The sequence below is a fragment of the Cajanus cajan genome, chromosome 10 (assembly GCF_000230855.2).
Source record: "Cajanus cajan strain Asha chromosome 10, NIPB_CcT2T_4, whole genome shotgun sequence".
NCBI classification, from domain to species: domain Eukaryota; kingdom Viridiplantae; phylum Streptophyta; class Magnoliopsida; order Fabales; family Fabaceae; genus Cajanus; species Cajanus cajan.
In genome coordinates this window covers 52,257,563-52,277,924 of record NC_138526.1, presented here as the reverse complement: position 1 = coordinate 52,277,924, position 20,362 = coordinate 52,257,563, and the positions used below count along the sequence as shown (strand labels likewise).

General features: G+C 32.5%; 4 protein-coding genes across 5 annotated transcripts; 2 read left to right on the top strand and 2 right to left on the bottom strand.

The window, feature by feature from the left end:
- The first annotated feature begins 724 nt into the window (after positions 1 to 724).
- On the top strand, positions 725 to 3,575 carry LOC109808911 (transcription factor bHLH25). The gene is made up of 4 exons (XM_020372095.3): positions 725 to 974; positions 1,123 to 1,542; positions 2,601 to 2,939; positions 3,033 to 3,575. The coding sequence occupies exons 1-4, from the start codon at positions 936 to 938 to the stop codon at positions 3,108 to 3,110; spliced, it is 876 nt and encodes a 291-aa protein (XP_020227684.2). The 5' UTR covers positions 725 to 935; the 3' UTR covers positions 3,111 to 3,575.
- Positions 3,576 to 6,132: 2,557 nt separating this feature from the next.
- On the top strand, positions 6,133 to 9,566 carry LOC109807214 (magnesium transporter MRS2-F). 2 transcript variants are annotated; one of them, XM_029273483.2, is made up of 6 exons: positions 6,133 to 6,545; positions 6,795 to 7,022; positions 7,470 to 7,598; positions 8,597 to 8,739; positions 8,848 to 8,971; positions 9,154 to 9,566. In XM_029273483.2, the coding sequence occupies exons 1-6, from the start codon at positions 6,231 to 6,233 to the stop codon at positions 9,433 to 9,435; spliced, it is 1,221 nt and encodes a 406-aa protein (XP_029129316.1). In that variant the 5' UTR covers positions 6,133 to 6,230; the 3' UTR covers positions 9,436 to 9,566. The 2 variants fall into 2 exon arrangements, with proteins under 2 accessions (XP_029129316.1, XP_082921771.1); XM_083065645.1 differs by having other exon boundaries at positions 6,433 to 6,545; positions 6,775 to 7,022.
- Positions 9,567 to 10,867: 1,301 nt separating this feature from the next.
- BRIZ2 (zinc finger (C3HC4-type RING finger) family protein) lies at positions 10,868 to 13,804 on the bottom strand. Its single transcript, XM_020372094.2, has 10 exons — positions 13,346 to 13,804; positions 13,142 to 13,256; positions 12,979 to 13,076; positions 12,650 to 12,756; positions 12,276 to 12,522; positions 12,115 to 12,168; positions 11,850 to 11,993; positions 11,624 to 11,688; positions 11,313 to 11,367; positions 10,868 to 11,213 (listed from the first exon to the last, which is right to left on the bottom strand). The coding sequence occupies exons 1-10, from the start codon at positions 13,724 to 13,726 to the stop codon at positions 11,091 to 11,093; spliced, it is 1,389 nt and encodes a 462-aa protein (XP_020227683.1). The 5' UTR covers positions 13,727 to 13,804; the 3' UTR covers positions 10,868 to 11,090.
- Positions 13,805 to 15,677: 1,873 nt separating this feature from the next.
- Positions 15,678 to 20,167, bottom strand: LOC109807708 (3-isopropylmalate dehydrogenase 2, chloroplastic). The gene is made up of 11 exons (XM_020370295.3): positions 19,954 to 20,167; positions 19,747 to 19,876; positions 19,239 to 19,350; positions 19,045 to 19,120; positions 18,817 to 18,905; positions 18,020 to 18,106; positions 16,947 to 17,063; positions 16,709 to 16,816; positions 16,520 to 16,573; positions 16,279 to 16,431; positions 15,678 to 16,018 (listed from the first exon to the last, which is right to left on the bottom strand). The coding sequence occupies exons 1-11, from the start codon at positions 20,165 to 20,167 to the stop codon at positions 15,941 to 15,943; spliced, it is 1,218 nt and encodes a 405-aa protein (XP_020225884.1). The 3' UTR covers positions 15,678 to 15,940.
- Positions 20,168 to 20,362: the final 195 nt, after the last annotated feature.

The window sequence follows — 20,362 nt, the reverse complement described above, 5'->3', positions numbered from 1 at the left end:
TTAGAAAATTTTCATTAAAAAATGCATCTACATATTCTCTCTTGAACTTTATTTTAGATTTTAGTAAAAAAAAAAATTGACATATTGATTCTTGAATAGGTGTCCTTATAAATATAATATATATTTTTTCACAGAAGATATATATAAAGTAACTAGTTAAAAGGTCATTATTTCTTTTATGTATGCATAATTTTCTCATTTTTACCATTTAAAAGAAGTAATGTCTTGTCTCGATTATTTCTTTTTTCCTTTTTGGCCCTTGCGCTTGGTTTTTAATAATGAGTCCAAATCTTTATAAGTTACCAAGAAAAAAGATATATTATGTGTCTATATTCATCTAAAAAAAATTGAGATAATAAAAAATTAAATAATATCCCTAAAAAATTAAATAATAGTTGATAGTTTGAAATTGAAGAATTCCAATGATTTAAGATAATTTTAAATATAAAATAGTCTAACATAGTGTTTGATTTGTAGAAAATGAAAGGAGAAATTTTTATAAAAAGAAAATAATTGTTTGGTTCAATTTTTAAAATGAGAGAAAAACAAAATTCCTCTTCTTATAATTTTAGCTCTCCAAATTGAAAGAGAGGGGAGAAATTTAAAAACTTTTTAATATAATGTCTAAAATATCTTTCTTTATATTTTTAAAAAAGATATAATGATAAATTGGTTTTAAAATATCCCTTTCTCTCCTTTCTTTCTATTAAGCAAATAAAATTTCTAACTCTCCTTCCCTTCTCATCCCTTCCTTTTCCTTCTTCCATTAAAATCTTTTCTCACTCCTTACATCCTTTGAACCAAACCAACTCTAAAGAAATGTGTAGACAAAAAATAAAAAAAGATATCCATGCATAAAATCCACATATAGGTCCCCTCGCTACTCATATATAGGATGACCTACAGTTCACTTTGATCCAATCCTTATCCAAATAATGGAAGAGATTCGGCAGGAAAATTGGTCCTCCGATATGGTAATAGCAATTACAATCATAATACATATCATGCATGCATAATATATAATATCATAAAATTGAGTCTTCTTTAGATATGACATATGTCTAGTTGTACTAGAAATATTTGTTGGGCTTGATTATTATTGTTCTTCAAAATTGTTCCTAGGAAATGGATGATCATGAGGTGAATGAATGTTTGTGCCACGCGAACCCCTTTGATGAAGAGTTCCTGAGAGAGATTCTGCGGCAGCCACAAGAGGCCCTTGTTACTACGCCAACCTCATCTCAATATGCTGAAGATCACAAGCCAATTACCTCATCTGCAACCACTTATATTCTGTCTTTCGAAAAATCCGCTGCATTGTTACCAGCTGATCCAGATTCTTGCTCTGCATGGAAAGAGAACTCGCAATCCCAATTGCTCAAAGAAATCTTGCCCTTGCCCTCATCGAGGGTCAACCAAGGAACCAAGAAGACTCGAAGCGCTTCTGAGTCATTAGATCACCTAATGTCTGAGAGAAATAGGAGACAGGAGCTCACAAGGAAGTTCATAGCACTTGCAGCCACTATCCCTGGCTTGAAGAAGGTCAGTTTTCCACCTCTTTTACTCAAATGATCGAAAATTTCACATCAACTAGTCATTAGATGAAAGTAACTTATATAAATAAAGGATAATTTTTATCTTTGAGATTGATTTTGTAACGTTGAATTAGATACTCAAATTTTACCTCACCCTTATATATTTAAAGGATTTTGGAATTATTTTTATTTTATTTTTAAAATATGTGAACATTTTTGATTTAGAATTGTTTGATTTTTAACATGTTTATTTATTTTTTCATTTTAACATATATTTTTTAAAATTCTTAATATATATACAAAATGTTTAGATTTCAATAAGAATATTTTTTATATATTATGAGTCATGATAAATTAATTTTTTTTCATTTATGTATAAATTATAAAGAGCAAATTGAATAAGAAATTCACAAAATTTCTCTCAATTTCAACAAATAAAATTTTATTATATTTTTCTTAAAATCATTTTGATTTCTACAAAATGATTTGAAACACTTGGAATAAGTTAATTAATTACTTAAAATAAAATAATAAAAAGTAAAAGAAAAAGAAAAAAATTCACACGTCATTTTTATTAATTTAAAAAATTAATCATCCCAATTTACAAGGGCGTCATAAAATAATTTCCAAAGAAGATTCAATAAACGCAATGATCATAATTCATTTGCCTTTCGAAAAGTATACCTCAGTTCACATTTGAATAAAGTTCTAAAACTAGAAAGTGGAGACCACAGTAAGGGGCAACTTTGAATTACGCGAGGATGCAAGAAAACGTCCAGTTGCATAATTTGCTGAAACAAAGAGTTGTCATAAATCAACTGAGCTAGTGTAAACGAGACTCCGAATCTACTTGCCATGAAGTATCAAATCAGTAAGGAAGGTGAAGTACAAATAAGGGTGGAAGACAAACTTGTTCATGAAGACGTGGATGTTGACATAAGCTTGGTGTGTGTGAAAGTGAAACCATGTGCAGAAGAGAAGAGTACCACGTGGAATGCATATGCATGATCAGTTTTAAGTTTTAATGATTAACACTTAAATTTTTGAAATTTTACATGTGTGTAGATGGACAAGGCCCACGTACTAAGAGAAGCAATCAATTACGTGAAACAACTTCAAGAACGTGTAGACGAGTTAGAAGAAGATATTCAGAAGAATGATGTTGAATCAGCGATAACCATAACAAAATCTCATCTTTGCGTTGATGATAAATGCAATGATTTAGCACTTGTTGAAGTTGAAGCCAGAGTCTTGGGGAAGGAGGTGTTAATCAAAATTCACTGTGCCAAACAAAAGGGAGTTTTGCTTAAAATAATGTCTCAGCTTGAACGCCTTCATCTCTACATATCCACTAGCAATGTCTTGCCATTTGGGAATACCCTTGACATCACCATTATTGCTCAGGTAAATTATCAAACTAAATAAAGAATTCAACTCAAAGTTTTCTACCTAAATTGAATATTTTGATACCGCTATATGTATATATGTATATTGCAGATGGGTGAGAAATACAAGTTGGTAATGAAGGATCTAGTGAAAGAATTGAGACAAGTGGCTATGAATGAGGCCATGTGATGCGAGCTAGCGTATCAACATGTCCATGAATTTTATGATGAGGTCATGTTAGTTTAAGGAATTGATAATGAGATTTTATTATAATTAAAGCCCTTTCTACTCAATATAGCTTGTTTTGTTTTGTTTTCGTATGTTGAGTCAATAAAAATTATGTTCGCTCGGCTTATATATACCATGTTTTATTATGATATCATAGTCTTGGTCGACTTGGACAAGGATCATCAAATGATCTGGGAGGGTATTTACAATCCATATATAACAATAATAAAAGGATAACTTATATTTTTCATTCTTTATGAAATTTTATTTGGTCAGGTGGGGTTTGAGTGTACATATATATAAAATCCTCTTCCACAACTTGTGAGAGATTTAGAATCACCGGTATGACTCCATTTCTAGTAACCCAATTGGACATAGATTTCTCCATTAAAATAAAAAATAAAAAAAAGAAGAGAAAGTTGAACAACTTGTAACATCTTTACACGTCCATAAAAAGATAGCTTTTCGTACCAATTTGTTATTTTTTTTTTTTTTAAAAAAAAAGACATATTTTATGTGGAGAAACTTATTAAAATTTTATGTGTTCTTTATATATAAAGTTAAAGCGTAACACAAAATAAAAAAAAAATAGCAGTATTGCAATTTTTAAATTAAATGATATCTTACTTTCACATAATGCTATATGTATCTTAATTATAAACAATAATCATTAGTTTTAAAATTTTTCAAGATTAAATATCTTTTATACTCTTTGTTTATTGTTAATTATATTTTCTATGCATTTACTCATAACTAACATTAAATATGACAATCATTTAAAGAAAAGAGTATATACCAATATTTGTTGGTTGAGTTGATGTTGTGGTTGGTCATCAAGCCTCAAAGTCTTGAATGAGTTTTGAATTTAATAAAAAAAATGATACTTAGAGAAATAACCTTAATGCAGTCAAGATTTCAAAAGAAGTTAGTTTTTGACGAAGTTGGTGGATATTCCTATCAATATTATGATACAAAAAAAAAAAAAAAAGAGTATATTTAGAATAAAATATAAATTTATGAAAAAATTAATTAAAAGTAATTATATTAATTATTTTTCTTCATCTTGATGATTTGTCCTATATTACTTATAATTAGAACTATAGCTAATATTTAGCTAAAAACAAAAGGAACAAAATTTCTCCTCATTTTATTTTTACCATCCAATAATACTGGATGGGTTTGATAGATTTAAGTATATATAATATCTATAAAAGAAATAATTTCTTCTTTACTTGTTATAAAATACAATTTATGAGAAATTGATTATCTTTTTTTAAGATATTTTAAAATATTTATAAAGCATTAATATTAATTTTCATTTATTATCCCTATTAAAAGTTATGAGAATATTTTTTTTCTCATATTTATCATTTTATTAATTTTTTGTAATTTATTTATCTCTTATGAAAAGTTAATTACAAGTAAAGGAGGTCAAATTGATAAATTATAGTTTTATTTTATAAAATAAATAAAATCAATTAATTTAATTATTAATATTGATCTAACTAATTTAATTAAAAGTGTTTTATAATAAAGATTAAAAAGATTATAAAGTGTTACTTATGTTTTGACATCACGGTAAATTAGTTTTTAAAATAATTTTTCTCTGTTAAAGATTTTCCTCTCCCTTCATCTTAATAAAAATCTCTCTCCTTTTTTTTTTCCATAACTATCTTTTTAACCAATAAGTCCTAAATAATAAAAGAAAAGTGTTACACCGACTCAATTATATATGTCCATTTTTTTTAAATTAAAAAGAGTACAAAGAATACTCTAACCTATTACAAGATATTCAAAGACATAATTAAAATTCAAAATCAAAACAGAAATTATGAGAAACATAAACCCAAATTATAATACCAATTAATGTAACTAAAAGAACAACCAAAGATAGAACTAGTAATCCATTTTCATGAACGTAGTTTAATACTAACAATAATATCCTTCATATCCATTTATCCTCTTATGTTTAAACTAAGAATAATATCAAATTATAATTTTTTTTACGTTAAATCAATTTACTGAAATATACAATTTTCAGTGTTCGATCGGAAGATTTTTCGCATCATAACTTTCGAAGGATTAAACATTTTTCATAATAAAAATAATATCTTTATCCATAGTTGAACAATATTCTAAGAGCTTAGTTTGCAACCCCGGACTACGTGGGAGGCGTGTCAGCCTTAGTTTAAATACCGGGAGTTGCTACTGTACCCCTAATAAATGAGAGGTTTTGGTACTGTATCTGATGTGTATGTACACATCATTTAAATGTCATGTTAGTCTTTTAAATAAAAATTATTTTATATTTAAATTTTTATATTATTTATTTTTAAATTTTTATTAATATTTTTATAATTATATCATAGTAATTCTTGTCTTCGTACACCGTGATCTCTATCGTTCTCCTCCTCCCCTCCGTCTCCCTCCTACGTAATGTTTATTTTTATACATACTTATTTTTAATGTAAAATTATAGACACAAATTTGTAATATAATTAATAAAAAAGTAATATATAACAATTGTTATATATTTATTTCATATCTTTATATTCCAAAATAATAGTTATTATATTACAAAATTTTAATTTACATATATTAAAATATTATATAAAAATAAAATATTTCAATAAATTACGCAACGCATGAATCTATATCTAATTATAAAGAAAAATTAAAAATTATAATATGACCAAAAGGAGGCAAACTAGATATTGAGATTTGTAAAAAGGCCACAATGGCTAATATCATATTCGGGGCAAACAACATAAGCAAATTCTTATAAACTTGAATTTTTGCGAATACTAAAGGAGTATCATTTGTACGAAACTAATTTCTTTTTTCCTGTATTCTTTGTTATGCTTTCTGAATTATAAAAAAGAAATATACTCTAACATTTTAAAATAACAAAAAGAAAATCTTAAAAACTATCTATTCTCAAATTACAGATTTAGACATATATTATTATAAAAATAAGAAGTTGTTGTGTTGTGTGTCGTGTTTTATGATTGTGGGGGAGTCAGTTGATATGAATAGGAATAGATAGGTTTTTGGTATTGGGATTTGAATGTAGGGTAAAGGATGAGGCGAAAGGGCGTGGGAGTGAAGAGTTGGATGGTGGTGTCGGAGACAGGGCCTGCACACCTTGAGGATGTCGGGAAACTGTCCATAATGCGGCGAACAGGGTTGCCGGCGCGTGACCTTAGGGTCCTCGATCCCATGCTTTCTCACTCTTCTTCCATCCTCGGACGCGAAAGAGCCATTGTCGTTAACTTAGAACACGTCAAAGCCATCATCACTGCCTCTGAGGTCCTCATCATCAACTCCTCCAACCCTTTCTTTCAAACCTTCCTTCAAGATCTTCACACCCGTCTCACTAATCAAACTCCCTCCCCGGTATGTTACTTAATTAAAGATTCAAGATATATATAATCTAGGTGTAATGTTTCTTTTTTATCAATGGACATGATATTATTTTAAGATTTTCACGTCAACCTCCGGTATCTTTGGTTATATAATCTAACGTGCATGAAATGAAAATCATAAATTATCAGTTTTAAGATGTGAAAATATCTCTAGTCTTAGATTGTACGTACCTGATTATGCATGCATGCATGCATGGTAGTGAATTTTTTTGTTCCACAGAGGAGCAATGACATGGATGGTAAAGATTCGTTGCAAGGTGGTAAAGGTTCCGGAAACGGTTCACCTGTGAGAATATCTGAGGACTCTGTTGCATTTCACGTAAGAGCGGATAGCTCTAAAATCAATGCAGAGGTTGTAACGGGAAAACCAGCTCCTAAGCAGTTACCTTTTGAGTTCAGAGCACTTGAAACGTGTATTGAATCTGCTTGTAGGTGCCTTGAATCTGAGGTTTGTACTAACTTATTTGGCTCATTTATAAAAGAGACATGATACATATAGAACAACAATTTGTCAAACATCAATTTTTTTTTTTCTCATTTATTGCATTTCAAATTTCTTTCCCTTTTAGTTATACAAATTGTTAATACCATGTTTTTTTATATAATTATATTTAGAACATATTTGAATACAAATTTAGAAGAATTTTTAGTTTTCTTATTGAAAAAAACATATTTTTATTTTCAATAAAAAAAATTTAAAATCTGTTTAAATTTATATTCAAAAGAGTCTTACTCTATGTCAGAATAGGTTATTAGTCAAAAATTTTAATAGGTGAAAAATGTTCAATGGATACATTAATCTTATTGTGCGTATGTGAGAATAACTTTCCTTTCTTTATCTTTAACATGATTTTTTCTTTATGCTTACAAGCTCTATGCCTTGTGTCTATATCAGACTTCAACATTGGAGAAAGAGGCTTACCCAGCTTTAGATGAGTTGACCTCTCAACTGAGCACACTCAATCTTGAACGTGTAAGACAGATCAAGAGTCGTTTGGTTGCACTTTCCGGTCGTGTGCAGAAGGTATATAATATTCATGGCAAAACACCTGTCCCCTGCATGAAAACTTCTCGACTTTATATATAAGAATTCTGGAAAATTAATCATCTTGTAGAGTACACAACTATGAGCTACTAAGGGTGTTATTATTCCTTCATTTGTAACCACTAAGCATTTACCATTGTTATTGGTATGTGTTACTCTATTAAATAGAGAACTAACTCATGTATTGTAAGGCAAAGTAATAGAATTCCTCTATGTCTTTTATTATTCCTTATTTTCAACTAGAATACTTTTGCTAAACCCCATGTGGATGCAGAGTTGGACGATTCAGGGGTAACAGTTTATTCATGGGATCCCTTTTTCCATTTTTAGGATTCCATAATATTTTGTATTCACTAATCTAGCACGCTTGTGCAAATTGGATTATAGTATTATCTACTAACCGTGCCATTTCACTCTTCTTAAATAGATGCCAACATGTACCAAATCTAAGCAAGTCTTGAAGTTGTTCAATACCTCAAAGAATATGTAGTACCATTTTGTGTTTCACCGTGGCTTACAGTGCAGCCTTCTGCAAATGCTGATTGTTATGGATTTCATTTTGCAAATGCACTTGTGAGCAAGTGTTCTGGTTCCATTACCCTGTTTTGTTCTCAATTCAATTTACTCAATAAATTCTCCACTAAGAAAATGAAGAGTTGGCTGGTCTGTGCAAGTTTAATCTAGAAGAAATTAAGAAAACATTTTGTTGCTTCTGTGTTGTTGTCAAGGATATTTCTTGTTAGAACATAAAGTCTATATTGTGATTTGTGAACATGAAAATGTGAAATCCCAAAAAGAATCAAGATGATTAGATATGTGGGTTCTTAATTTTAGTTCGAATTTACTATATGAGCATATTTTTGCACCAAAATGGACAACATGCCTGGGGATATTTTGATTAATTGTTTAATAAATTTATGTTGTTCTCACAAAAATAAAATTAAAAAAATAACTGATTCTAATCTTGAATTTTACAGATAGCCGATGAATTAGAACATTTGTTGGACGATGATAATGACATGGCTGAAATGTACTTGACACAAAAGCTTAATGGTCGTTTAATGGAGCAGGCATCATTTAAAGAAGGGAACAATTACGAATTTGAAGAGAACGATCAAAGGTAAAAAAAACATTAATGTTTGTCTATTTAATAACAGCTATATTTTGACAAATAAGACTCAAGTTAATTCCACGACTATGAGTTCACAATGGTTGCTTTTGTCTTTAGTGATGAATCATATTCGGAAAGGTTTGACAAATTCCCTTATCATAAACTTGATGTTGAGGAATTGGAAATGCTTCTAGAAGCATATTTTGCACAGACTAATGGAATCTTGCAAAGATTGTCTAGTGTGAGTATCTCCTGAACTCTTGTATCCTTTTGAATATAACGATGAAGATTCCTGTGTGTTTTACATGTACTATTTCTCAATGTTTATTATGTATTGTGCTGCATCAATTATATCATTAAAAAAATTAGCTAAATTTGTTCTCTGAAATACTCACTGACGCATGTGTTTGTGACATGATTAAGTTGAGTGAGTACGTGGATGACACAGAGGACTACATCAACATAATGTTGGATGATAAGCAAAATCAGCTTCTGCAGGTAGGAATAACATTCAACACCCTAAGCATGATACTCAATGCCGGTATTGTGGTCGTAGGATTGTTTGGCATGAATATTCACATCGAACTCTTTGATAGTACACCTCGTCAATTTTGGGCCACAACTTATGGTACATTGGGAGGATGCATATTTCTTTTCCTTGTATGTTTATGGTGGGGGAAGAAAAGATACTTACTCTCTCAATAGAGATTACTTGTAATCACTTTACGAATTTATGAGTAAACTATATTATAGTGAGAAATTCGAGTGTTATTTATTAGTCATTAACTCACTAACACATTCTTAATTTAGTTCATGTATACTTGGTGTATTCTTAATTTAGTCTTAATATATAGAGAATAAATTAATAATGCGTTACACATAAGGATCAAATTGAAAATGTGTTATATATGTATACAAATCAAATAAATGATATATAAGAGGATAAAAAGTCTTCTAAAATAAAACAGAGGATCAATAATGACAAAAAAAATAGTAATATTTGCACTTATAAAATTAATTTAATACTTTTTTTATAAGGATCAGATTAAGATTTTATGACACATAGGAAATAAATTATATGTTTAAACTTTTTAAAATGTTATTTCATCTAGCTTTTCTTTAAAAAGTTACTTTTCCTTCTTTTCTTTTGTAAAAATTAAGCTCATTATTTTTTATTAACTTATCTAAATGTATTTGTCCCCCATCTCTTTTTAAAGAGAACAAAAACAATTGTTGGGTAAAATATTATCTAAATTTTTAAGAATCCCCATTTTATGGATAATTGTACACGGAAAATTTCATTAGAGTTCGTGCGTTGTTAACTTTAAAGACAAATCATGAGTTGTTTATTATTATTATTATTATTATTATTATTATTATTTTATATTATTCACCTATCAAAATTAAAATTTTACTTTAGTAATATACATCGACTTTAAATGTTAAATTTTACTATACAAGTTACTAAGATAAAAATTTAATCTACTCTAATATTTATAAAATAAAATACACTATTTAGTTAACAAGACTCGGTTTCTTCATTTTCTTAATAAGATATTCTGAATTTGTAATTAAATTGTAGTCATAAAATATATATTGGTAACATGATGTATGTATGATCATCTTATATATATTTTTAGTTCATTTATATTTTATAATTAACTTATTTTTTAATACATTATATAATATTAAAAACATATTTAAAATTTATTTTAATCAATATTTAATAATTAATCAACTTCCTTTTCATTTATGAATCTAATAAAATATCCATTGGTATTTATTCGAAGTATAGCAATAAGTTAAAAATTGGCCAACTGTCTTAATTTATTCAAGATGTTGGTGAAATACAATATTTACATTTAGAATTAATTGGGTTTCTGTCTTGAATCATGAAAAGGTAATAAATCAGTATTTTACCTTGTCCTAATAGAAAATAAAAAATCTATTATATATTAGAAAATAATATAAAACTTAGAATGCAACGATTTCAAAGTTTAAGATGTATCCTCACAAATAGTTTAAGATATTACTTTATTTTTTGGTGCAAGTAAAAGACGTATTCCTTAAAATAGGAAGTGCTCATCTCGGTATCTATAATTCCTGCCAGGTGATCGCATTTTTTCGGATATCAATCTTCAGAATTTGTACTCAGTTAGAAATCTTTTTATTTACAATTCTAAACAGATACTTACACTTGAGTTTCATACGGGGAAAAAAATTCCAGTGAAAACATGTCAACTGTGGATCCACGTGTAGTTTCTATAAATTTGTGAATATTATTATTATATTAACATGATACAGGTAAATGCAGTCCATAAAAGGAATTATCCATTCTTCTGTTATGCAGCTCAGAGCCACTAGTTAGTAGTTGACGAGGATTCTTTTGGTTTGTCAAAGACAGTCCCTTCTTTAATCTCATCTGTAACGGGTAGCTGTTCTTCCATCTTCCCACCCTCAAGACAAACCATGAGATCTCTAAGCTGAACAGTTCAAGAATGTATCAAACATCAGTTCGATCAGTTTTGAATGCACATTATAACTCAAAGAAAAAGAGAAATAAGCAAAACGATATGCTGCACCTGCTTTTCCAGATCCACTACTCTATCATCCATCAGTCTCGTAACTTTTTTCTCCCTGGAAAAAAAAGTACATCACACATCAGTTTACAAACCGTTGGACCAAATTTGCAATTACTTCAGTTCAATAAATGGATATCCATAGCAATTATGAAGTCAAGAAAACGAATATCCCTTGAAATTCCAAGCGCACATTAAAGAAGCAACTGCAGAGCGCAGACCATTGGTTTTATTGGACACAAGACATCTTTATGCCATATTCTATTTTGAGAAAAAAACATATCTTCAATAAGAAATAAAGGATAGAAGTATACCTCTCTTCAATCTCCAGTAACTTTGTTTTCCAAATCTCCTCATTTTTCACAAGATTCTCATTAAGCTGCAGATACAGACACAACATAAACATTGTTTGCAACAAAATTTCCTGTTTATGATATATATTATTGAGACAACAGAGAAGCCTATGGCATGGTTATAATTTATACGACATATTACTAGAATTCTACAAAAGAGCATTCCCAAGAGTGGATTACAACTTACATCATCCAGAAATTTCTTCTCTTTCTTACATCTGTCAATCTTGGTCTGAATCTTCTGCTGTTTAAGACTGATAGTCTTCTGAACCGCTTTGGAAATTTTTCTTTCAGATTCTTCTTTTACTTCTTGTAATAAGGATTCAAAATACTACAATTCAATTAATACAAAAAAGGTTAATCAATATAAGTTGTAAAATTTTAATGTGTTTATACTAAACAGGAGGCAATGTTGGCAGATTCACTGCATATGACAAGTGGAGTACACTTACTAATTTTTGGTTTTCAAGTTGAGTAGCAAGCAACTCATTGTACTCGTTCACAATCTGTAAAAGAAAATACATTTATACAATGTATGAAAGATTAAAACTCCTATTAAAGATACATAAATCTAAGAAATGAGCAAATTATTAAACAAGTCTTGCAACATTACAGCTTCAACTTTACTATTAAGCATAGCCTCGCTTATGGCATTATCTTCACAGCTGCAACTTCCGCATCCTTTGTCTGCATGCGCACACTGAGCGTTCAGCTCAACCAACTTACCATCAGTTTTGGACTGAATAAGTCTATGAACGTAGTTGTCTCCCACGTAATCCCACACACGTTTGGTTTCCACTTCAAGGGAATAGCAATGCTGTGTCTCTTTCCAGTGTATTATAGCATGTCCCCCCTTGTATCTGGATCAAGATTTTCTTAGGCACTCCAGAAGATTCATACGGTTGCAATCAAATACATATAAAAAAAAGAAAGAAAGAAAGAACAAAACAAGGGTTGATAATGATGGACAAAATATGTGAGTCTCACCTTCCGCATCCAACATGGCCACATATAACACATATCCAGAGGTTATCAGTGGTTTGACAAACAAAACAGATAGATTTTTCAGCTTGCTGCTGGCAATAGCGGCATACCTGAAAGAATAAGTGGGGGTTCAAGTAAATACTCAATTAACTAATAGGCTGATCCAAAAATGAAGAGCTAGGAAAGCCATTTGAAGAAAACAAAAAATTGGAAAGCATGTGAGTTTTGTATGAGTAATAGATGGAACCAAAGTCCTGTGTGACTGCTAGGCATCCACATTCCACACCCGTGAAATGCAAGCATAGAAAGACAGAGGGAATGGAAATACTTACAGGACAAGAAGAATCTGCCCATTTTGAAATACAGGAGCAATGGAAAGAATGATTGCAAATGGTAGTAAGAATTCCACTAGTGTCCTGATCTAATCGCTCTGCAATAAGTGATAAATTAGTAGTGGTAGAGTTGAAGATGTAAAAGGAAGGGAAAAGGATGTACCAAGGCAAACAGGACAAGTAGGCTGTTCGGTGGAAGTGGCATTGGAGGGTTGTGCATGTTCAATGGAGCCAGTGTACTGGACGTCCAATGTGAAAAGAACACGGCAAACCTCAACCTGTGGAAATGGAAAGGGAAAAGATTAAAAGAAAATGATAAGATAAAAAGAAAAGGAAAAGGAAAAGGAAAAGGAAAGGAAAGGAGAACCTCGAGAGAAGAGAAACGACGGGCGTTGTAGTGGTTGTAGAAGGCGTCGGTGGAGTCCTGGTGGTCGAAGCGAATCAAGACACTGTACTGATCCTCCATTCCATCCATTCTCACAATGCGCATCTCAAGCATGTGCTGAATGAAGGAACCGCAGAACTGGCAGAAATCGGCATAGGTCATGTGATTAGGAACGCCCACAACGCAGACCAGAGGCTTTCGTCCAACGGGAAGAGTGGAACGGGTTTCATGGGGGAAGAGATGCATCAGGCCCCGGGTCTCCTCGATTCTAGGGTTTCCAGAAGAGAAATTGAACAAGGACTTCGACGACCACGTACCCTCCTCCTCCTCTTCAATCGCTGCGCTTGAAGTTGAACTCCACATCTTCTTCACTATCACCTCTCAACTCATTCCCCCTTTCCTTAAACCATCACCTCCCACTCCCACTCCCACCCAATTCATCTTTCAATTATTAACCTTACACCTCTTTAATTAAATAAAATATTCCATTTTAATCACTTTTAACTGTTATTTAAACTACTTTAAAAATTGTTTATTTTAAAATTAGAGAAATCAAAATAATACAAAAAATATATATTGAGAGATTAATATCGAGATTCTTAAATTTTAAAGGACTGAAAAGTATTTTACCTAAAATAAACAGATTAATTAAAGTAAAATTAGCGATAACATTTATATTTAGAAAAAGTAAAATAAAAACTTTCCGTAAAATTCTCTAAAATGTTTAAACTCCATTCATACTTAATCCCAAACGTGTAGTTCAGCGATACGAGTTGATTCACGTTTAAGCAAGGTCAGACATTCGAATCCTGCCTTGTGTATGTAGTCGCGTTAAATCTTGAGACCAGTTATCTCACCCTTTGAGGTAGAGCTGTCAAAACGGGTCAAGCCGGCCCACTTTAGCCCACCTTAAAAACGGGTCAACCCAACCCAGCCCACTTTTGATTTTATCAAAATTTTTCTGGCCCGGCCCGGCCCCCCACAAGTTGGTGGGTCAAACGGGCCAGCCCACCAACCCACCAAAAAATTAAAAAAAAAAACCAACAAAATTTAAAATATATCATCGGTTATTAAATCTTTTTTTGTTTTTTTAGTTCTTAATTAGTTTCGTTAAAACATCCATTATAATACTTGATGTAATTTTAATTTAGTTTTAATGTAATATACATCATTCAACGTAGGTAAAAAACTAAAAATGCAAAATATATGGATTATTTGGGCTTACGTAACATTGGTAACAATTACCAATGTGAAGGCCAATTCTATTTGAGCCCAAACCCAATCCATTATTAAAACTTAAAAGAACAAAACCCTACACAGTACACACGTAAGTGACAGTAACACACTCTATCAATCTCTCATCCCCAAAGCGGCAAAGCATGTTGTTGCAGACTTGCAGGCAACGAGAGAAAAGTTGAAGCGACTAAAGCAAAAGTAAAATAGACACATAAAAACATTATATTTTGGAAGAGAAGAAAAGGAGAGAGCACTGAAGAAGTCGTCCTCTGTGAAGTTCGTGAGACGCACAACGAGTTCCCTTTGATTCTTTGTGACGACAACACATTCCTAATTTTGAAGTTGAAGCTGTTGCCTATTGGTCTTCCTCCAAGCGGAACCTGCAGAGCGGGGCAGTAGGCGTGGAGGTGAAGCCGTGGAGGGCGATTTGTATTTTGTTCCTTGCTAGAATAGAGTTTTCAGTCTTTTGAGTTTTGACGGTTTTGTTTTGAAATTAGAGTTTGGTGTGTGCGTGTCTTACTGTATTGTCTGTTGCAAGAAAAAAAAAATAAAAAATAGGTGGGCTGTTGGGCTGCCCGGCCCACCACGAGTTCAGTTCAAGTGTGGTGGGCCAGGTAAAAATGGGTCGAGTTTAAATTTACCTACTTACTATAAATATTTCATTTATTTTGGCCCGGCCCGTTTTTAAGGTGAGCCGGGTTGGTCCACGGGCCATAACTCATTTTGACGGCTTTTTGAGGTGCTTCTAACCTAGTAAGGAAATTAGGCACTACTATCAGCGGTGGATACTTGATGGGAAAACCCAAAAAAACTCCATTTTGTGTATTCAGATTTCCTCTTGGGACTACTTGAGCCCACGCGACAGGGATATCCACGGCCATGGCTGATTCACGTACGCTTAAGATAATTTATTAAAACTAGCATGAGGATATTTCGACGTTACAAACAATTTTAATTACATAAGGGAGTTGGCATCGTCTAATCGATTACACTTGAAAGTAAAGGGTTATATTCATATATCAAACAGAGCCTATGCCGCGTGCGTCTTAAGTTTTGAATTGCAGAATGACTACGAAAGTTTTGAATCTCCAATCTCCATTAATCATTATTCCACTATTACAAGCGGCTTCGCATGCAAGGGAAACTAGAAAATCCCGGGTACAAAATAACAATCTTGCCACTTTCGAAAGTTCAATCATACATTGGCTGGGAGTAGAAACCGAAATACATAACACAGAAGGAAGCCAGAACTCTCCAGACTAGGGAAACTTTTTCACCTTTGATAGTCATAGTGCCTCACAAGATAAATCAGAACCCTAAATTCTATGCCCAGTTGGTCAATCACACTGCAGCAGCAGGAACGTTAGATTCCACTGACTTCAGTATCTCCTCACCAAGCTGTTTGCATCCTACCAGCTTCTGCATGAACACACAAACCAAACATCGAGTTTATTCAGCAAAAATAATTCCAAAAGACTTTCAATACGCCCATTATTCACTATGTGAGGGACTATGCATCACAAGGGGAAAATGTGGTAGAATATGGTAAACTCATAGTTCCATGAACTTTTTTCTGTAGCCTCCCATGGTAATTAATCGGAGTAAAAATAATATGAAGTGTGTTAGAAAAAGAACTTAAGACCTCTCAACATTGTTAAGTAGATGAAAGAGATGCTTACTGTTCCAGCAGAATAAATGTCAGCAGTTCGAAATCCCCTGTTCAAGGTGTCCAGCACTGCATTCTCTATTCTTCCAGCTGCCTTGTCTTCTCCTAGGCCATATCTCAAAAGCATAGCAGCACTAAGAACAGTAGCAAATGGATTTGCCTTGTCCTGTATATAAATGATTGAGTTGTTGTTACTTGTTAGGCATGTAGATCAAAGCAAATGAGAAAAACGGAAGTACAAGAAACCAACGAACCTGTCCGGCAATATCAGGTGCAGAACCATGTATTGGTTCGAAGAGTCCAGGTCCCTGGTCCAGTAAAAATCCAATACTCAAAAGTGAAATCGATAATGTTACTTGCCCTCAACATAGTACAAAGCATTACAGGATAAACTTGAGAAACATGCTCGTGATTTATATCATACTTAAAGTTTTTTTTCATACCGAATCCCCAAGGCTAGCAGAAGGAAGCATCCCAATACTTCCGGTGATCATTGAAGCCTCATCTGACAATATATCGCCAAAAATGTTGTTTGTCACAATGGTGTCAAACTGCAAAATTCAGAATTAGATGTTGCGACATTTGCATTTTCACCATCAAACAATTTATCTTTTGTGGCTATGTATTTGCATAGCCATAAATAAATTGAAAGACAAATTGCACTAGTTTATTCCTGCAGACCTGTTTGGGATTGCGAATTAGTTGCATAGAGGCATTATCAACATACATGTGAGAAAGCTCAACATCAGGATATTCTTGTGCTATTGCCAAAACTCTCTTCCTCCAGAACATTGATGCCTGAAGAATTCAAATATAATGAGTATGCAGGAACTGGACCAAAATCTGTCACTAAAATCTTTTTCATTTCCACAAGTAAGCAAAACATGCACAAATTTTAATCATTAAGTGAATGTGAAAATTCAATATAAAAGGCTAGTTGCATCTGCAAAGACCTCCATACAATTTCCTTTGGTTAATTCTTTAAGATACTCCAAGACAAACTAAAACCTATCACAGCATATTTAAACCTAATCAACAACAATATCCCTGAAGTATAAGCAAGACATCACAATGATTTTCGTCCAACATTGATAAGTTTTCATTGAATTGACGGCACTGGCTAACTAATAATATAAAGATCAGTAAGAATCAGTAGAAAAATGAATCCAAGATATATTCCCTGCATTGGTTAGTTATGAATGGAATCCTCATATATGATTTTAGACAAGCAAAGCAATACAAATTATATCGTTTTAAATCTATCACATTATGCTTTAGAAAAGAAGCCACCAGATCTCGGACAGAGTGACTATCAAGTTACAAAAAATAGATACAAAATCTGAGTTAACAGCTATTATGTTTCCAAGCTTATAAACTATTTACAAATGTAGGTCAATAGAAATTTGCATTTTTGGTGAAATATAAAAATATTAACAAAAAGAATGTAACCACGTTTTATACTGAAGTTGTCTTAGAAGATATTTGAAACACCTAATCTAAACAGAATCTTAAACAATACAAAACAAGTGAGGCATTTCCTAGCAGCATGATTGAATCTTCCAATTTCAAGTTTAAGCAATTTGAGGCATGCAACTCAATTCTAAAATTGGAAAATTTAAGTGTAGATCAGCACTAATATTCTCAACTTATCAAACAACTAACAAGATCATATTCAGTTGGAAGGCATCTGCAATGATCTTTTTTTTTTTTCCTGTACCTGAATAAGTTTTGTGGGTTAATCCAACAATACATACCTCTAGTACATTGGCTTTGTCAACAGAGCAAAGTTTCCCACTACGCTTTTGAGCAATCTTAAATGCAACATGAGCTATGCGATCAATCTGGTATACAAATTATTATTGATCAGAGAATCATACATCCAGAGATAATACAGAAATTAGTTAAAGATACAGCCCCAGCATAAAACAAAAAAGTCTCTTCAGAGGGAAAGAAAAAGTGAAAAAGTACAGTTCCGAATCCTTCCTCCTAGACAATGTGTTATGAACCTAGACTAGAAATGGTTTAAAGAAAAAGATTCTATTGAGTTGAATGAATTGACACAACAAAGGAGGGATATCTCTCCTCCAATGATTTCCTCTTTGCAAAAGATGTCTCCTTCCACATATAACAGCTCAATTCTGAAATGATACAAGACTGAATGAATCCCTCTATATACTTACCTAATGTGTTAACCAACTAATTGATACCCTAACTGTCTTAACTAACTTCCCCTTCCATCTCTCCTAACTCCTCCTAACACAACGTTACCTGTTTCAACTAAAGATCTTAAGAAAATCCCAGCTCCTGCAACTAAAATTTTGAGTCAAATTAGAGATATTTTTCAATTTTCATAACTAGTCATTAGTCGATCAAATCATTTGGAATGATTGTACAACAAGAAACACCACACAAATTCTCTTTCCCAGAAATATTCAACCAACTTCTTCAACCTTCATTAATCTGTTGTAAACTTGTAATTCATATACTTTTATAGCTCACGAGTTGGACATACATTATTTATCTATAAAACCCTTTTATAATAGTAAGATACCTCATGTGCAGCATAAATCTCAGTATTGTAGCCAATCTCTTCACCATTTTCATTGGTGCCAAAGCCCCTGGGTTTTCCAAAATAGATACCTAAACAACAACAGAACGCCAACAAGACTTAGCCCAGTGAATTAGCAGCACATGGCCACAGTTAAAGAAAATGGATGAAGAATTAACATTTCAAAATTTCACTATCATAGGAACATTAGGAAAGCAGAACACCACAGACCTCCAGTGAGTTCCCTCACAACCATGAGATCGACCCCTTCAGCAATCTCTCTCTTCAAAGTTGAAGCATCCACTAACTGCAGAAGAATTAACACAACTAAAATCACACAAGAGAAAATGTATTTCAGTTTGCCCTCAACTGTATTTCAGTTTCACCATCACGAATGAGAAAATGCAGTACGAATAAATTGTTACCTGAGGAAATACAGTAGCCGGTCTCAGATTTGCAAACACTCGAAGCCCTTGCCGAATCTGAAGTAAACCAGTCTCTGGCTTGAGATGTTTCTCGTTTATATCCCATTTATAACTTCAAGTAATTTAAATAATAAAAACAATGAGCAGGTATAAACTATAAAGTAAGGATAAAACTTACATTGAATACATATCATTATCCTATCAAAATTAGAATTTCACCTTAATAATATATAATAAATAATTCAATTATCATTGAGATAAACTCCAATTTCGATTGGAAAATTGCATCATTAGTACTTATGATAATGTATACAAGGATAAAACTTACATACAATGAGAATTGGAATTTCATTTTAATAATATGCATAATAAATGATTCAATTGCATGTTATTTTGATAAAATTCCGATTCTGATCGAAAAACAAGAACTTAGTACTTATGATAGTATATCGGACAAGTAAAAAAAACAAAATGCTAAAATGGTAAAGAATGAAAGTAAAGTAGCCACCCTCCAATGGCACCAAGCAGAACAGCATCGGATTGCTTAGCGACAGAAAGGGTTTCCTCAGGTAATGGAACTCCCGTGGCATCCAACGCAGCTCCACCCAGAAGCATCTCTCGGAAGTCGTATTTGATCCCTGGTTCAGCAAGCACGCAATTGAAATTGAAAATGAAAATGTTGCGATTATGAAAAGAGCGAGAGAGAGAGGGTTACCTTCGAGGGAACCGGCGAGGAGAAGAACGTCTTTGGCGACAGAGATGACTTCGGGGCCGATGCCGTCGCCTGGGAGGAGAGTGATAGTGTAGCGGCGGGGCGACTTGGAAGGAGGGGGCGCGGCGGAACACCTGAGAGGAGTTGACCTTGGGCAGGAGAATGAGTGAAAGGGTCTCGCGAGTTTGCAGTGGAGCAGTTGCAGAGAAGCCGCCATGTGTTGTTCGTCTTGATTTGAAACAACTTGGCCTTTGCCTCACGCTCTTCAGAGTTCAGACTTCAGACTTCAGACTTCTATCTATCTCTCTCTCTTTCATTTAAATAACAAGTGCAGCACAACACAACACGTGCTATTGCTATTGCTATTGCTATTGCATATTAAAAGATAGAAAACTCATCAAGTGGGTCACGC

Excerpts from the sequence above, each read along its gene's own strand:
- LOC109807214 (XM_029273483.2), top strand. The coding sequence starts at position 6,231 with ATGAGGCGAAAGGGCGTGGGAGTGAAGAGTTGGATGGTGGTGTCGGAG. Across the intron at positions 6,546-6,794 it reads CTAATCAAACTCCCTCCCCG|AGGAGCAATGACATGGATGG; the intron begins GTATGTTACTTA and ends TTTGTTCCACAG. Across the intron at positions 8,972-9,153 it reads TCTTGCAAAGATTGTCTAGT|TTGAGTGAGTACGTGGATGA; the intron begins GTGAGTATCTCC and ends GACATGATTAAG.
- BRIZ2 (XM_020372094.2), bottom strand. The coding sequence starts at position 13,726 with ATGTGGAGTTCAACTTCAAGCGCAGCGATTGAAGAGGAGGAGGAGGGT. Across the intron at positions 12,757-12,978 it reads GGGCAGATTCTTCTTGTCCT|GTATGCCGCTATTGCCAGCA; the intron begins GTAAGTATTTCC and ends TTATTCTTTCAG. Across the intron at positions 11,368-11,623 it reads TTACTGGAGATTGAAGAGAG|GGAGAAAAAAGTTACGAGAC; the intron begins GTATACTTCTAT and ends TTTTTTTTCCAG.
- LOC109807708 (XM_020370295.3), bottom strand. The coding sequence starts at position 20,167 with ATGGCGGCTTCTCTGCAACTGCTCCACTGCAAACTCGCGAGACCCTTT. Across the intron at positions 18,107-18,816 it reads AGATTTATGCTGCACATGAG|ATTGATCGCATAGCTCATGT; the intron begins GTATCTTACTAT and ends TTTGTATACCAG. Across the intron at positions 17,064-18,019 it reads ACAAAGCCAATGTACTAGAG|GCATCAATGTTCTGGAGGAA; the intron begins GTATGTATTGTT and ends TGAATTCTTCAG.
- LOC109808911 (XM_020372095.3), top strand. The coding sequence starts at position 936 with ATGGAAGAGATTCGGCAGGAAAATTGGTCCTCCGATATG. Across the intron at positions 975-1,122 it reads AAAATTGGTCCTCCGATATG|GAAATGGATGATCATGAGGT; the intron begins GTAATAGCAATT and ends AATTGTTCCTAG. Across the intron at positions 1,543-2,600 it reads CTATCCCTGGCTTGAAGAAG|ATGGACAAGGCCCACGTACT; the intron begins GTCAGTTTTCCA and ends ACATGTGTGTAG.